The sequence below is a fragment of the Electrophorus electricus genome, chromosome 4 (genome assembly GCF_041902795.1).
Source record: "Electrophorus electricus isolate QZ-2024a chromosome 4, ASM4190279v1, whole genome shotgun sequence".
In the NCBI taxonomy this organism is placed as follows: domain Eukaryota; kingdom Metazoa; phylum Chordata; class Actinopteri; order Gymnotiformes; family Gymnotidae; genus Electrophorus; species Electrophorus electricus.
Window position 1 is genome coordinate 27,257,290 of NC_137500.1, and position 17,302 is coordinate 27,274,591.

General features: G+C 41.9%; 1 protein-coding gene across 4 annotated transcripts; it reads right to left on the reverse strand.

Moving 5' to 3' along the window:
* Nucleotides 1-4,394: 4,394 nt before the first annotated feature.
* slc34a1a (solute carrier family 34 member 1a) lies at nt 4,395-17,011 on the reverse strand. 4 transcript variants are annotated; one of them, XM_035534145.2, is made up of 14 exons: nt 16,932-17,011; nt 16,593-16,773; nt 15,743-15,813; nt 15,358-15,534; nt 14,966-15,109; nt 14,612-14,755; nt 13,117-13,228; nt 12,456-12,651; nt 12,198-12,293; nt 10,871-10,970; nt 10,447-10,614; nt 10,154-10,270; nt 8,162-8,286; nt 4,395-6,366 (listed from the first exon to the last, which is right to left on the reverse strand). In XM_035534145.2, the coding sequence occupies exons 2-14, from the start codon at nt 16,658-16,660 to the stop codon at nt 5,779-5,781; spliced, it is 2,106 nt and encodes a 701-aa protein (XP_035390038.1). In that variant the 5' UTR covers nt 16,661-16,773; nt 16,932-17,011; the 3' UTR covers nt 4,395-5,778. The 4 variants fall into 4 exon arrangements, with proteins under 4 accessions (XP_035390038.1, XP_026872858.2, XP_081569141.1 ...); XM_027017057.3 differs by lacking the exon at nt 16,593-16,773 and having other exon boundaries at nt 16,932-17,005; XM_081713015.1 differs by lacking the exon at nt 16,932-17,011 and having other exon boundaries at nt 16,613-16,905.
* Between the last annotated feature and the right edge of the window lie 291 nt (nt 17,012-17,302).

Consider the following 17,302-nt stretch of genomic DNA (forward strand, 5'->3'; position numbering starts at 1 on the left):
CTCTCTGTTTTGTGCGTATTTTCTCCGTTTCGTGTGTACTCTCTCTGTTTTGTGTGTATTTTTCTCCGTTTCGTGTGTACTCTCCGTTTCCTGTGTATTTTCTCCGTTTCGTGTGTACTCTCTCTGTTCTGTGTGTATTTTCTCCGTTTCGTGTGTACTCTCCGTTTCCTGTGTATTCTCTCCGTTTCGCGTGTACTCTCTCCGTTTCGTGTATTCCCTCCGTTTCGCGTGTACTCTTTCCGTTGTGTGTATTCCCTCCGTTTCGCGTGTACTATCTCCGTTTCGTGTGTATTCTCTCCGTTTCGTGTGTATTCTCTGTTCTGTGTGTATTATCTCAGTTTTGTTTACTCTCTCCGTTGTTAACATGGATTCAAGCGATAGAAAAAAAGAGGCAGGCAGCCAACATTGGTGTCGCACAAATGGTAGATAGAAGATTTAACAAGTATTTAGGTGGAAAACTTTGGCTGAAGAAAACTGACTATGGAATTAGAAGCGCTGAATCCGAGAGCATTTGGTCTTTATATAAAAGGAAAATGAGCAAGCGCCAAAACGCAGCAAATGGCTGAAGAAAGCGGAGCCCTTTAGTTACCAATGTAACCGGCTCACTTCCAAAAGAGCGAACGTCGAGTGAAGTGAAGTGCAGATGAAAACTCAAGCAGACAGGAACGGGAAGATGGAACACAGGAATAAAAGCTGCCAGGCCAATTCACAAAGTCCTCACACCACGCAGGGTGCACAAGTCTGTGACCAGACACCCAAGGAGGAAACTTTGGAGCAAATAGAGCAACTGTCAACAGATGGACACACGCTGATACTGGGAGCAAAGCCAAAAAAACCAGAGCCTTGCCTGGGTCCCTGCTGGTCCCATTATAACAGAAACGTGAGAGACATTATGTGAGGATACAAGAGGATCAACACAGCACTGATTTCTTAATGGACACTGGAACCTATTTTATTCACATTGTGGATTAGCTGAAGGTTGTCAGTCGCAAAGACGTGAGGAAACAGAGGTGAGTGAGACTAGGGTTTGCCATGAAAAAGTCCCACAACATCCACAGCAGTGGAATTCATCTGCATAACACAGTCCTGATCGGTAAAGTGCGCTGAGCTGGGACAGTAGCCGGCTATCGCAATGATAGTGAAGGAAACAGAGATACGCTGGATCTGACCAAATGATGCATGAACTCCATCAGGCTGCTAGGGCCCTAAATTATCATCACACATACAGCAGGTGGCAAATGTGCTTATAATACTTTAGAAACTGGAAATAACCACCTGAACCTTTTGAACATTTTCAGATGGACTGTTATATCGCTGCCAAAATGTCAGGGGTATTGAAATGTAGTTGTGGTCATGATTCATTCCATTAGCTAGAGATAGCCTGGCTGAATATGGCACTAAGCTAAGCACAGATGCTGCGTTATTGTATGGGGAAAGTAAATGAATATAAAAGTATTGTAATTTAAGGTTTAATTTAAGGCTGGTTGATGATGAGTGATAACCTGGCAATCTTTCCCTTTGTAGCATCAAATTTCCTGGTACCTTAGGAAATGCGGATGCAGAATAACAGGGTGAGAACTATGATGGTGTGGACCAGTACTCCCAGTAGGCAGTACTCACACTTGTAGTGCTTGCTATACAGTGTACTGTAACAATGTCAGGCACTCTGGGGCCTGTGCTAAGCACACAGAGAAAACTTTTTTTTTCTCTTTACTTACCACTCTCCTGCACTTCCATACAAATGAAGGAAGACACATAAAATTTCCACAACATGATGATTTTCCTTTCTCGCAAAACTAAACAAGTCTATACACATAATACCACTGTGGCTCTTACTGGGTTTTTTTAATGTTTTGTCCGGAAGTTACACAAGGTGGTTACCGCAGACTGTAGATGGTTACATGGACATTCGCCACTCTGTGTCACTGAAAACACGACGAGATCAAATTCAGACAACACATGACTGTTTCAGTGTTGATTGTGACAGAGCCCTACAAGACAAACCAACTCAGCAGGCAGCCTCAGAAAACTGGGCCCAGTCTTTGTGGCACCGTGCACACACATCCTGTCCATGTAGCGTTGGTTGACTGATGCAGGGCTGTTGCTAGTGCCACCACTACTGCTGCTGATGACAAACTCAATGTGAAACAGCATGACAACACATCTTCCTTCCATAACATTACGTGATTTTTGAGTGAAACGGGAGCTAAATTATTGTGAGGCTTGGATTTTATCCACCGGCTTTGGAAGGGATCATGGAAGCATGTCATGATATTGGTTTATTTTTTTCCCCCTGTCTGTTCAGCCTTGGTGTCATAGACAAAAATCAGAAGACATTTATAAGTGAGGCCAAAAATCATTGTTTTTAACAGAACATGGATGAAAAAGAAGAGCTTTTATTCTTTTAGACGATGAATGCTGCTGAATTGTGTGTAGTGTGATGAATGACATGAACTAACAAGTTAAAAAAGGCCCATTTTGATTCCAGGTTGTCCAACAATAGCATGAATCTAGATGAAGAACTCATCTTTTGGGCAGCTGCTGTGTGCGTGCTCTCTAAAGCACTGACTCACTGTTAAAGACGAGAGGGTGTAGAGGGAAGGACGCAACAAAATCACATCGCTGGCAGCTCAGACAGAACACAGAAAACAGACCATCATCTGAGCCAAATAAGTGACAGCGACAGTCCCGCCGTAAACCAATGCAAACTACGTCAGCAGTCCAAATCCCACTTTAAAGCAACAGAACTACATGAGATGACGTCATGGAATGCAAGATGGAACGTGTTCTGAAAAAGTTACTGAAGCATTTTAAAATGGTCTACCAGTCACTGGCTTTCATCCCTGCTGAAGTTTATTCTATAAATTGATGTTTGTCTGAGTCATAGATGAAGTGCTAAAGTGCATGAATATAGCACGTAGCTCACAGCAGCAAATGCTGAGATGTTACCCACCCCAGCCTCAGCGTCATACACCCGAGCACAAACACTCTTTCTCCGTAAAACACACTCTCTCAGATCATCATGTTGCCCATGCACCACCATGCTGTTTTCTCTTAGTTTAGCCTCAGATGGACTCGGTGGAGTGAAACGTAAATGTGAGGTGAAAAATACTAAGGTCTTTCACAAATGTAGCAAACAAAGAAAAATACAGAAAATCATCATATTTTCATTACAGCTCCATATACTTCAAATCTGTGGACAATTAATAATTCAGAATCACATTTAGCAAATATCAGCCATGTCTGGCAGTATTACTACAGAAATAAATGATTTAATATTCAATGGTTTATTGTTACTGATAAATACACAAGAAAATTAAAGAAATTCAGCCCTTTTTGAGTCAGTCCTGATCAACACACCAGCCAGCAACTATAGCATCTGAGAATACACACCACAGCTAATACAGCAGGTAGGCTGCATGTGTGAATGTGAGAATACACACCACACCTAACAGAACAGGTAGGACGCACGTGTGAATCCGAGATTACACAACACAGTAGGTAGGACATACATGTGAATCTGAGATTACACAACACACAGCATAGCAGGTAGGACGTACGTGTCAATCAGTGGCAACAGAGGGTGCAGGGGGGCAACATCACTGGCAAAGTGAATACATACACACAGACACAAAACCATGCACATGCGCGCGCACACACACACACACACACACACACACACACACAGGGAGAAAAACTAATATCTTGCATTTGCATTATAATAATTTTACTAGGGTAATAGTTAACCAGCACATCATGACTTCTTAAAGAAAATAGTAGCTATTTGTTTTAAACATTTTAAGCGACATGCCTTCTACCCATGTGAAAAATGTCAGATGTGTAATTAATCTATCCAGTAAGTTTAGGAATATCAGTCCACATGACTGATGTCAGGCCAACATTGATTCCAAGCATCAGTTGCGCGACTAAATATGCAAATAAAGTGTTTAAGCATGGAAATAACGTGAGAGGTGAAATGAATGTTTGAATCACAGACATGGTGCCAGTTGTGCAGTACATACAGTAATGACTTGGACTGCGCTGGAACGAAACTTACAAAATCGAAACAAACTCACTGATAAGGAAACAGGTGCAGATCATGTGCCCATCTGGTCAGAAAGGCGCCTTACTCTGGTTTGTCAAGTGATAGGTGTTTCCTGTCCCATCTCACTTTTTACTCCTGTACTTTTAAAGTTCAAGTTCAAAGTTCAAAGTTTATTGAACATTTATTGAACATAAAGACATGGAGACGTCCAGTTCTCATTTTAATTATACATAAAATATCACTGGCATTTGTACATTTTTCTCTTTCACAATTACAAATCCTTTTGCTATAATAAAGTGCAAAGTCAGTCTGAGCTGCTTTAAAAAAAAAACAAAAACAGTTACCTTGATTTCTTTTTTTAACCCATTTTATCTATTGCCAAGACCAGAGATCAGAGATCATAAATTACAATAATACACATGAACAATATTGCTACAATTTTGTGTGTGTGTGTGTGTGTGTGTGTGAGCGAGAGAGAGACATTGATTATGCATTTATTGATTGCAAGCCAAGTGATGTGGAAAGATGCCCATCTGCATCATTCTAATTCTTTTGACAGTAACAAATTGGTTATTTAACTTTCCAGTGCCTGTGTTCTCAGTCATTCAGGCAGCTGAATGGTGACATGCTTGTCTAGAGGTAATTTCAGAAACCCATCTGCTTAGAGCAGTCTTCATCCCTTCCTGTGGGATGGGAAAAATTTCACCTGTGTGTGAAGGGGTTGGAGTGTGATCTGGAGTGTTAAGAGTTTCTGCATAACAAAACCACTCCACCAGAGAGCAAGCGTGTAAACACACACGCACACACACACACACACACACACATTATAAATGATACTATTTACAAAATACTATTGATGTTTGCCATTTTTAAAGAGATTTGTTAAATGTGTTCTATTACAAATGCCATACATATTTTACTATATTACAAATATCATACATCACTTAATCAGAGTTTCATATGAAAGTTGAGGTTGCATTAGCTTCTCAATAGCACTGCATAAGATTTCATTAAAATAGCAAAATTCAAAGGAAGTGTAATGAGGAACAGCTGCAGAAGGGCCAAGGCTAGACCCCGACCAACAAAAAGAAACATGAAACGTGTTTGTGTTTCTAAGCCTTGTCATCTTTCATGGCTGTTGCCTTGGCTGTTGCCTTGGAATGTAACTGCTACTTTTTTTAATACAACTTTTATGTTGTATTAAATGTTTTCAAGACGATGTTTTCAAGTATTGTTTTAAGCTACAGGTATCTTCCAGTTAGTTGTTCTTCAAGCAGGCCAAGCTTAGTAACACACAGTCAGTCGGACAAGGTTGTTAGTGGTGACACTGTACCGATCGGCGTTAGCTCTCACTGGTGCAGTGTTTGGACAGCACCTAGCTTTCTGTAACAGCTGTAAAAGACATCCAGCAATATATGTTTCAAAATAAACAGCCCAAAGACTGACTGTTTTTTAACCTTACAAAATCTACAAATTCCAGCACACACAAACCATAACAGAGTATCATTTGCTTTGGTGTTCTTGCATGCCAAAAGCACAATAGGGGATGTCCACACAACCCTCAGATTTCCCCCTAGGTACATGCATGGGTATGAAAATGTTGAAGGCTGTGTAGTGTGAAAGGTGCTTTATTCTGCCAGCAGCAGACTGGCTCTAATCATAACGTTTCAAACTGAGAGCCAATCAAATTGAACTCTTATAAAACAAATGGTCTGTGATTGGTCATTTCACTTCTACAGAGGTGTGCTGTTGCATCGTTCCAGTCCCTTCAGTTTGAACACCAATGGTTGTGGAGGTGACTCCTCCTGACACGACTGCACTGGGTTGTCATATGCCAGCCAGGTTTTCTTCTGAGATGGCACAGATGCTACGTTGGCCGTGTCGAGGCTGCTAGGGGCCTCTGGGTCTGCAGCGGCAGCAGACCGGGCGGAGCTACAACACATGGCCGTTGCCTTGGTGATGAGCTTGTCCATGGGCTTGAGAGAGCGCATCCAGGGCGGCAGGAAGTCCCAGCTGCGCAGACGCTTGGGCAGGTGGGCCGGGCTGTGTGACTGCAGCACGTTCACCAGGACAATGAAGGTAGCGACGCTAGCGAAGGGGGCACCCACACCCACCATGGCCTGCCAGCCAGCCAGCGACAAGCCAAATACGAGCGAGGGCAGAAGCAGGAAGCAGAGCAGCAAGTAGAGCACGGCAAACCAGCGGTACTTAGCCGTGCGCTCGCCCAGAGCGGACGCCATGCGTATGGGCAGGCGGCTGAAGGGCAGTGGGTACCACAGCAAGATCCCAAAGGTGTTGAAGAAAAAGTGACACAGTGCGATCTGAGGGCCGAAAGCAAGGCAGTGGAGAAAGTAACATCGCTGCCACATCCAGTGGATGTGTTTTTTTAGTCACAGAGAAAAGGTAGAAACAGAATAATGGGTTTTGCCTAGTATTTTTGATAAGCTGTACTTTAGCTCACTGGATACAACAGTGCAATTTCCATCAAAATATCTGAGTTAAATGAAAAAAAAAATTGCTGACTCACTAGATAACCCTCCCTCTCTCGCTCTCTCTCTCGCTCCAAGAAAACATATTTCACAGATAATAAGTAGCAGACATGCAGACATTAGCCTGCAGCGCTTTGGTTTATGGTCGCAAACAATCCTGCCTCTTTTTCCTCATTCAAGGTCTTTTCATCTCTCTCTCTCTCTCTCTCTCTCTCTCTCTCTCTCTCTCTCTCATCTTCTTATTATTTCATCCCTCCAATCATCTCTCATTTTTCCTTTTTTTTGGTCCTCTTTGTTCCTTACATGTTACAACTCTGTCCCCAGTTTTCTCCTACACTACAATACTTACATACATTAAAAGGCCAGACATGATCATTTTGACCTTCATAAATAACTTTAATACATTACGATTCAATTAATTTTGTAAAGAAAACTGCACTGCCTCCTGAGGAGATCAGGTTTGATGAGGTATTTCTAGTGTGCTATAATCTTTTTTTTCAGGTTTCAGATAGGACATCAAAACTTCCAAACCGAAACAATTACAGGTTCAGATTACAGGTTCTGAAAGTACTTTACAATGTGTGAATTACATATGAGTAACAGGAACTATAATTATTATGAGACACACTGGGTGCTTCATTAACTTGGAGATATTTTCACGAAGATACAAAGTATAAAAACATTTTTGGAGGGCGGGGGTTGAGGTCGGGGCTTACGTTAAAAAAAGTATGTATTGTGGCAAAGCCATTAAAAGATCCGTTAAATGACTGGTTAACTACACACATAAAAAGCATGATCACTTAAGCAATACCATACAACGAAATGTGTAGTATTTCTTGCTCTGGTCACTGGTCTTAAAAGGGTACTTAGTGCAATTTCCATCACAATATTGTTTAGTAATTTATATTTCCTTCCTGAACTCTGAGTCTATTTCAGATAGCAAGTTTTATAATTCTGTAATATCTCTTCAGTTGTCCAAATCTTTAAACATCTACATATCAATATCTTCCTTATTTCTCACTGACTTGATAATGTGGTCCATAAAAATGTACAGATGAATGCTGTAACATTATGGGGACCACCAGCTTGGGTAGCTGGAATCACTTTCACATATCACTTAATTTGGTATCAATTGTGCAAGACAGCAAGAGGCAGGGTTATTTAAATTACAAATACACCGCAGGCTTCTGGTAAGAAGCTACAGGAGTGTAACAGCCATAAAAACCAACCTGAGGTTGGTCTGAGGACCAGTTGGAAGTCAGGGTTAATTTGAACTGAGGCAAGTTTAAAGTTGTTCCCAAAAACCCCTCATCAGAAAGTCATTTTGCATTCTAAACCAGATCACCAAAACCAGTGTTTGAAGATTTGGACATATAATCACTGAAATATATTTACAATTTTTATATATATATATATATATATATATATATATATATATATATATATATATATATATATATATATATATATATAGCTAAATTAACCTCATTATTTTGGTGTGAAACTAACTAAAGAATGTTGGTTACCAAACATGTCTTTGTGGATCTACTACTTTTGGGCCAAGTGGTACATTGTGTAAATGTCTTTCTCTTTTTTTTTGCTGAACTCTCCCTTAAACGTGCCTCACCTGAAAAGCTGCAGGCAGTTTGTCTCCTGGGCTGGCTAGTGCCGCTAGGATCGCCGTGGTTGTTGTACCGATGTTGGAACCCAGGGTCAAAGGGTATGCTCTTTCTAGACTGATCACACCGATCCCTGGACCAGTCAGCGGTTACAAGGACCATCATCAACAGATCAAGGGGAAAAAACAGTTATATTTGGTTTGAACAGAGTTTGAGCAATCATGTGCCAACAAAGTAACAATCGCATTAATACAGTCCTTCAGTAAAAAGGTTTGACTAAATATAGTATACAAACCATGTTTTCCTTAGTGTGTAATCACCTGTAACTATGGATGTTGTGTTTTCATTAGCTTAGAATGAGCCCTTCATCTCTACAGAGGGAGCGGGACCTTTAGGCCAGTGTTTAGTTTGTCCTTTCTCTTCCTCTGTGGGAAGAAGACCCACTGGATATGCAGATATGTATGTTTAATTCTCAGCAAATTAAACAGCTCTCTCTCGCTCTCTCTCTCTATCTATCTATCTATCTATCTATCTATCTATCTATCTATCTATCTATCTATCTATCTATCTATCTATGTGTGTGTGTGTGTGTGTTAAAATATAACATGAACCCCATGGAATGAATGTTATGATTTAAACATCTACAGTTTCATATATAAACTGGCTCCTCCTACTACTAATTTAGAAGCACTTTGCTTGCACCGCTGATGAAGGAACTCTGAAATGTTCTGTTTCTCTAGAAACTCTGTACTTTATTACAATTTTGAATATTTCTACATCTTTTACTATATATATATATATATATATATATATATATATATATATAATAAATCCTCCTAAATCTTACTGCACCTTTAAGATTAAAACTAGACATAGTCCCTTCACTGCTTGGTGGGATTACGTGTAGCCCAGGGTCATGTGACCCACTCCTTTGATTTTGTAGTACTCTGTGAAGTGGAGGTCATTGGATTTAATTCTTTTTGGCAGAGCATATCTGTTTGTTAACAATTAAAATCTACACACGCAATAACGTGGTCCACAGCACTTTTAATAAATAATGATCACTGGTAACCACAATCTCAAAGACAATTTAGCCAGTCCCACTGATTTATAAGTTTATAATATGCGTAATTACACAGCAGTTGGCAGGCAACGGCAGTGAGCTTGATAATGGTGACGTAACCCGAGCGTCAGCTGTAATTACGTGTGCTGCCTTGTGGCCCAGGTATTAGCTGAGCTAATATTTAACATCTATTAGCATGTACACTTCAGAGGTCTCCTCCATCCCTGTTCCTAGAAACACACTCATTTTCGGTGGGACAGAACAAAGTGAATTAAAATTTAACTAAGACTGCTGATGAATTTTTGCTTTCCCAACACTTTCATCATCAAACATCCACTCTTTAATCTCTGCTTTGGCTCGCATTTTAGCCAGCATTGGAATCTGATCTTTGGAATTTGATGCTTTAATTTTACTTTAATTCAACTTTGGTTTTACCTGCAGGAACTAATGGTCTGCTCATGATAATTATATTCACTCCCCTTTTTTCTGTCTATGCCCCCAGCAGAACTACTGAGTTAAAGAGTGCCTGGACATTACTGAGAACATCAGCGTTGTTCTGTTCTGAGATCAGTGCTTGTGCGCATGTTAATTAAGGAGACTGCTCTTCCAGCTTTGTACTGTTCTGAGATCAGTGCTTCTGCATTTGTTAATTAAGGAGAGTGCTCCTCCAGCCTCAGGAAGGATTCCACCAACCAAATCATGATGCGGGACCTCAGTGTCACAGATCTGTGGCTCACTTCATCCTTTTATCATGGTGATTAGAGTTCTGACCTATTTATACTTTTAAAGTTCAGCTGTTTAATTTCTGTAAAACATGACTGGTGATGAAACACAACCAGTATGTACCCTACATGAGCTCATGTTCAAGTACCTATGGGAATTGCGATCCATAATAAATTCACCATTGAGAGGGAAAGATGATTTCTAGCAAACTTACCAATAAGAGGCGTCATTGCAGAGGTGAAGACTGAACTACTCTGCACTAGAAATGTCATTCCTGCACCAACAAACATGGCCAGATATCCTGCCAGCCAGCCAAAGGGGTATGGAAAATCTAAACAAACAAAACCCCAAAACTTAGATATAGTGGTTAATGAATGGTGATAACCAGACTTCAAAGTTACTACACATAAAATACCATGTGAATGTTCTATAATTTAACCAATCAGGCACTTTGATGTTTACTTGGGTAAATGCATGATTCTCTCAAACAGGAGAGGAGACATTTACCTGTGTTGATGACCCCTTGGATGACCCTTGCCACTTGACCTTTAAGGACTGAGTTTAGGACCTTGACGATGAAGATGAGACAGGAGCAGAGCACTACCAGGGAGCCAGTGAGCAAGATCAGACCCACGGACAAGTCGGAGAGGTCAGTGTTGGCAAACAGATGCCAACCTGGAGGAGAAGAACAGTAACAACCAGCAAGGCAGTGAAAGTGCAGGTTAAGATTGAATCATCCCAAATGAACAGAATAAAACTATTAACAATGAAAGTGCATCTTATAATAAAATAATCCAAAATAAACACAATAAAAATATTACCATCATGAATGCAAGCAACAAACAATTGTGAAGTGAATATGCACTGATTGGATTCCTGAAACCTGTTTTCTATGCGGTATTCTCACTCAACAAATGATGACTGCACATACATCTTTCTGCGTTAACTGATGAGGTGAGGTTGCCATCCTTCCCACAGTGCATCAGGGAGGAACAGTTCGGAGAATGAGCTACTGATGAATTCCATGATGGCTGGGGATGGGAAGCGAGAGAACGCCAGTGAGACAGATGAACTCTTACGCTTTCCACAGTAAATGGAATCAGAATTACAAACATATTATGCAAAACATTACAAAAATAAAACACATTAAAAACATAATTTAATTTAATCTCCAGTAATAAATTAAATCTCATGTGGAATTCAATAAGTGCATTTTAGAAAAGGCTGTAGATGCAGAACTAGCTTTGTGAGCTAGGGGGTTTTACTGAAAAAAGGTGTTGGAATGCTAATTTAACTTCCAAAATGTTCCTTTTTCTTCTTGTGTGTGTGTGTGTGTGATTTTATATATATATATATATATATATATATATATATATATATATATATATATATATATATATATATGAGAAAGAAGGAGAGAGAGAGAGAGGATAGAGAGAGAGATGATCAACTCATTCTCCTGCATCTCACCTTAACTGTGCTTTAACACAAACACCGAGTTAGACGTTTACAAAAGATCCACAAGAGCTCTAAAATACTCAAGATATCAGAAATAGGAAAAACAATCAGACCATGTGACCTAAACGTAAGATATTTGATAGGTGAGAAGTAGGCACCACATACAGAATTGACCGCATGCACGTGATGTATTTCGGGGCATCAGTACGGAGAGGCACACAGGAGGGAAAGCGTTCCTTTGCGAGGCAGTGGAAGACATGCACTGCGACTATTGACAGAATTTTACCTTGAGAGCTATTATTCTACCCTTCTGCCTGGAGCACCGATCCATGACGCTCTCAAAATAATTGTTGGCGCAGCACTTAAGAACAAAAAGTGCCATTTATAAGCCAAGCTGTGTCTTTAGAGGTCTGAGTGCCTGTATTCTCTACTCTCCTAGTCTCATGAGTGCCACACAATATTTCACAGGCATTAACATACTGTGCCGGAGGAAAAATGTCAGTTACTTGAAAATAAATACATGAATGTCAAGAAATATGGAAAAAAAAAACAACCTGCCCCTCCCTCTCAATCTCAGTCTCCCGGAGTCTATGGTAGCTTAAGCTATATGGTGTTTGAAACAGACATTCGAAATGGACCACAAGGTTTCTTCCCTTTATACAGATTCTAATTGGTATTCATGTAGTGGATATTGCCATGGTTTCCCTTCTCCTTCGCCCCTGACTCTGCTCACAAAGTTCTTGATAATTAGAGGAAGTGCTGAAGTGCATGGTAGGTGGAGAGAGCAGGAGCATGGGTACCGTGAGAAGATTGCTTCCGCACCACACTTTGATAAGGCTGCGGTTCTTCACGTTCTCCTCTTTCAAGGCGATGCCCGTTATGACAGACTTATCCAGCTGTCAGAGGGGACAGACGTCAGTGGTAGTTCGCATCACATTCAAACCGCACGCTGAAAGCACCATGTCAGTAACAGTCAACGTGACCACTGGTAGCTATTTCAAAGGCCTGAGCCGTCATATGCACGCACGCGCAGAGACACGTGTACGTCACACACTCACCTGTATGATGAGCTTAGTGACGGGCTCGGTGATGACCTTCAGCAGCTCGGGCGCCTCCTCGCCACTCTGAAGATGAAAGCTGTTAATGGTGGCTCGTGCCAGGATGCTGAGTATTCCCGAGGCCACCTCTAGGGGGAGCAGCACCAGGACAGAAAGCCAGTTGAAGCAGTCATGGATTGTAGCACCTGCAAATGCCCTGCACAGATTTGAGGACATGGGAGATTGGGGGATGTACAGGGAGTTCAGGGGTAGCGCATATGGTACATTTATACAGACTTTCCAGTAATGGTTTGTGTCTGTAACTCTCTTAATGTGCATGTGAAAACATTTATGGAATTTGGCTGACACTTTTATCCAAAGCAACTGAGCACAACTTGGGTAATTGAGGGTTAAGGGTCTTGCTCAGGTGTCCAACAGTAACCTGGCAGTGGTGGGACTTGAACTGGCAACCTTCTGATTACTAGTCAAGTACCTTAACCACTGAGCTACCACCTTGTGAAAAGGCAGAAGCCTCCAGATGACAGGAAGAGGTCATGGGTAAATCGCACTAAGAATTACACACGTATGATTGGGGTGAGCGTAACCAGAGGTGATGAGGGCGAGAAAGGCTGAGAGCTCATGACGTGATATTGGAAGAGAGTGGTTTGTCTCGCCTGTTTACCGTTTGAATTCACTCCTCTCGCCGGCTTGCATCAAAGCAACAATGGTGTTGGTGACGGATGTGCCAATGTTGGAGCCCATGATTATAGGGACTGCAGACTTCACTTCTAACACTAAACACACACACACACACACACACACACACGCGCACACACACACGCACGCACGCACACACGCACACACGCACACACACACACACACACGCACGCACAAATCTATTCATGAGCTGACTGCATTTACACAATTGAAAAATGAATGTAATTGAATGGCTCATGATAGACAGACTGATGATAGCCTCCAGTTCAAAAAAAGCCAGGACACTTTCAGAATCATTACACAACCGAGCCATTTAGGAACCACAAAACACTGAGCGCAAATCGCAGTCTTGCACTGACTTGATATTAAAATTGGGGCTAATGATTTTCATCCCAGACAGTCTCTAAGTACTGCTGACCTGCAGGATGCAGGGAATGGCTACGTCCCAAATCACTGTCCCTGCCCTAATCAGTCTACCACTGACTTTAGTATCAGTAATCGCTGGTAATTACTCCCCCCTCCACCACTGAAAATGGCGGTTGTATCAAAGTATAAAAAGTTTGCACATTAAACCAGCACACGGCGCACTGGGTGGACATGCCGAGAAGCTCAATCATGACTCCTGTTATCTTAGGAGTCACGGTCTCAGAAAGCCAGAGGCTGACAGGCAGGAATACGCAACAAGTCAGGGTTGCCTAACAAACAGAACAACTCCGGTGTCGGAGGCTGAAGTACATGAAAGCTTTAGAGGCCTGATGATGTACTTGTGAATTTGTCTCAGTGGTATTCTGTTATTCTTGTCACAATGTTCTTCTGAGCTCCCTCTGCTTTTTAAGACACACCATCTGACACTCTGTGGATTTAATTCCATGCCGTTTTCATGTTAAACTTACTTAAAAGATGCATTTGCAAATAATACTTTGACACTTTGTTTTGGCAGGTCCTCTACTCAAACGTTCATGACAGCTAAAGGCATTCGAATGGAACTGTCTGCAAAACAGGTCCAGCAGGCATCTAGTTTTAAAACCTACTAACCTCTTAATTACCATCTCCTGTTCTTCTTCTACAAGTTTATGGATTTTCACACCTTGTTGTCACCTACTTTGTGAAATGAGCTCATCAGAGAGGCCATGCTTGTCTTCACAATGTAACAAAGCACAGGTTTTAAAGAACAGTTGAGATGATGCAACCATACAACACTAAGGAGCTCTTTAACCCAAACTCCTGGGTTTAGCAGCTATTTCTCTGAATAAACGCACTTATGAAAGAAGCAGGGCGCACCATCTTAAAATTGGGTTTGGATTCAGCAGCACGAGTCAGAGTGTTTACTGGTTTACATCATTGAGCTGCACTGGCAATGAAGATCGCTTACCATATATAATATAGCAAGGATGTTGTGTGCGCAGGAGCAGTTTTTGTGGATGGACTCAGTGTGATGTTTGCCTGGCTGTAACACTCACGGCCAGAGGAAACAAGGCTGACGATGATCGATGTGGAGGTACTGGAGCTCTGCACCAACACCGTGACCAGAATGCCAACCACCAGCCCCGCCACAGGGTTACACAGGATTGCGTTGTCCTGGAAAATGCCTCCTGCCACCTTACCTGCAAATGTTCAACATACCCAGGCTTAAGCTAGTGAAGAGGACATTGGAATATAGAAACAGGATCAATCGGAATCTGAAAAACAGGTCCAAAACAGCCCACGTTATTCCACGACACTTCCGGTGAAGGCATGGCTCTGTGAAGCTCTCTTAAAGTGTGTGAAGCTTGGAGACTGCTGGGACTAAAGGCAGATTAGAGAGGTGGGTCTACCTCCAGCCAGCTGGAACGAGGAGCTCAGGGTGTCCAGAGAGCAGACGAAGCTATAGAGGAGGAAGAAGAGGAGCGGGATCTTCAGCGTGCCGATCAGAAGAGCGTTCCTTCTCTCACTCTCCCCTCTGGGAGCCTCGCCGGGCACTGGCAGAGGGGCAAAACAGGGGAAAAATACAGGAGACAAAGAGAGAGTTATGCCAGCAGTGGTCATGGGTGCACAGGAGTGCAGGAAAACGGGAGATGGAATATAAACACTTACACTAGGAAACAAATGTGTTAATGTCTCCCAGAGCACATCCAAGTAACTGAAAAAGGATATTTTGTACAATCTGTAACAGATAAAGTATAAGACAGACAGACACCCACACACACCCACACACACCCACACACACCTTGGACTTTGGGCAGTCTTCCTCCTAGCCAGGGTGTGTGGGACAGAGGGCCAGCATGGCTGGCACTGCAGCAGCAGCTGCTGCTGTGGTCCTTTGTGGGGCCGAGGTGTGCCTCCCCACACAGTCCTGGCTCAGACTCCACGCACTGGCACCCTCTGGCACCATGAAGATCTGTCACTGAACAAGATAAATATGGGAGACAAAAAATGACCTACAAATCGATTCATGTCCAGTTGCCTGACAGGGAGAGTCACTTAAGAAACACCACAATACTCCATGGCTCATTGGGTGGTAAGTGTGTAGGGTGAATGTGAGCAAGACACAATGCAATGATTTAAAATTTAAGAAGAAGAAAAAGAAGAAGGAGAAAACCTTTTCTGTTTACCAGTATAGCTGCTCACTGGTGTTGCATTAGTCGAAATGATTGTGATTGGCCGTGAAGACATGGTTTCTTCTCTATAGGAACAGCACAGTTTGAACATGGTTACTGTACGACTGTATTACGAATACATCACCTTATTTGTCTTGAGCGTGCATATTACATGACACAGAGGGAATTTGCGATGTCTGGGGATACTAATCCAGGGCTTCATTTTGTCTGTTTCTTTAGTGCATCTTCATGACCCTTCAAATAAACGACAGCCTTCCTAAGACGTTGTAAATGACAAAAGCATTTCCAATCCCAGATGGCCACTGAAGACACAAAACATCTAATTTCTTCAGCTACCTGAAGCTGCCATAGAGTCAAATGAGTCTCATCTTAAGACAAATACATTTTGTGTGTCAAGCTCGTGTAGCTCCACCCTCACGGTGGGACTCACTAGTGCACATGCAGGAGCTGTAAATGGCAGTGAAATTATACGAGCTGATGGCCACATGACCAGGTACCCAGAGGTACATTGTAGTAGTTAGGGACCCTAGTTACATGAACACAAGTCATAACTGAGTGGGACTGTAAATACAGTAACTGACTTATGACCTGCAGAGAGGACCATTTCTTTAAGTTGACTCTAGTAGCATTATATGACTGGTATGGGCCATGGGGCTTCACTGCAGTGTATGCGAATGCACTCAGCAAGCAAACCTTCCACACACCTTGTCAACCTCATGTCAAAACGTATAATATACACACAGGAACAGATTCAACATTTACCTTAACAGTATCACTGTGTTCACCCACCGTGACTGGGCCACTAAAGCAACTAAAAGTGTTAAGAAGTGTAAGCAAAACTAACGTGTTACAGAGGATGCTCACGGGCGGGTTTGGGGGGTGGGGGGTTGGAGTCGTCTCCGTGTTGAGCATGTGGTCTGGGCTCCTCTTTGCAATATGGCGGGGGCCCTGTGCCCTTGCGCACACAGCACCACTCACAAAGCACTGAGGAGACCCACAGCCCCCCTCCAAAATGGCACATATGTCTAAAGAAACTCACATATAAATATTTAACATCCTTTTACCATGCCATGTAAAATACATAGGATAATAGAAAGCCAAAGAGTGTTCAGTACAATTGTCATAGATGCACAGAAACTCTGCTAGATATTAACGGCCATTTTTACTCAGCGTGCCATCTTACCTTATTAAGAGGCTGGAGCTTAGTTGTCACTGGTCCAGATGAGACGTGTTCAGGGCTGGTGATCCTTAGTGTAAAGTGAATTTCAGGTTTATATATGAACCCTCCAGCCTTGTTCTCTTACTCATTAACTGAGATGGCCTCAGATAAGAAAGTGTCCACTAAATAATTCATCACCCACATGGTGCATCACAGAGGTATGAAGCATTATTTCACATAACATTAGTTAAAAAAAAATTATTATTATTATTATTATTATTAGCTTTTTATTATTATATAAAATAATAATAATAATAATAATAATAACAACAACAACAATACACCTCATCCATAGTGACCATTACAACTGTAGCAGCCTGCTTGTAACAACATGA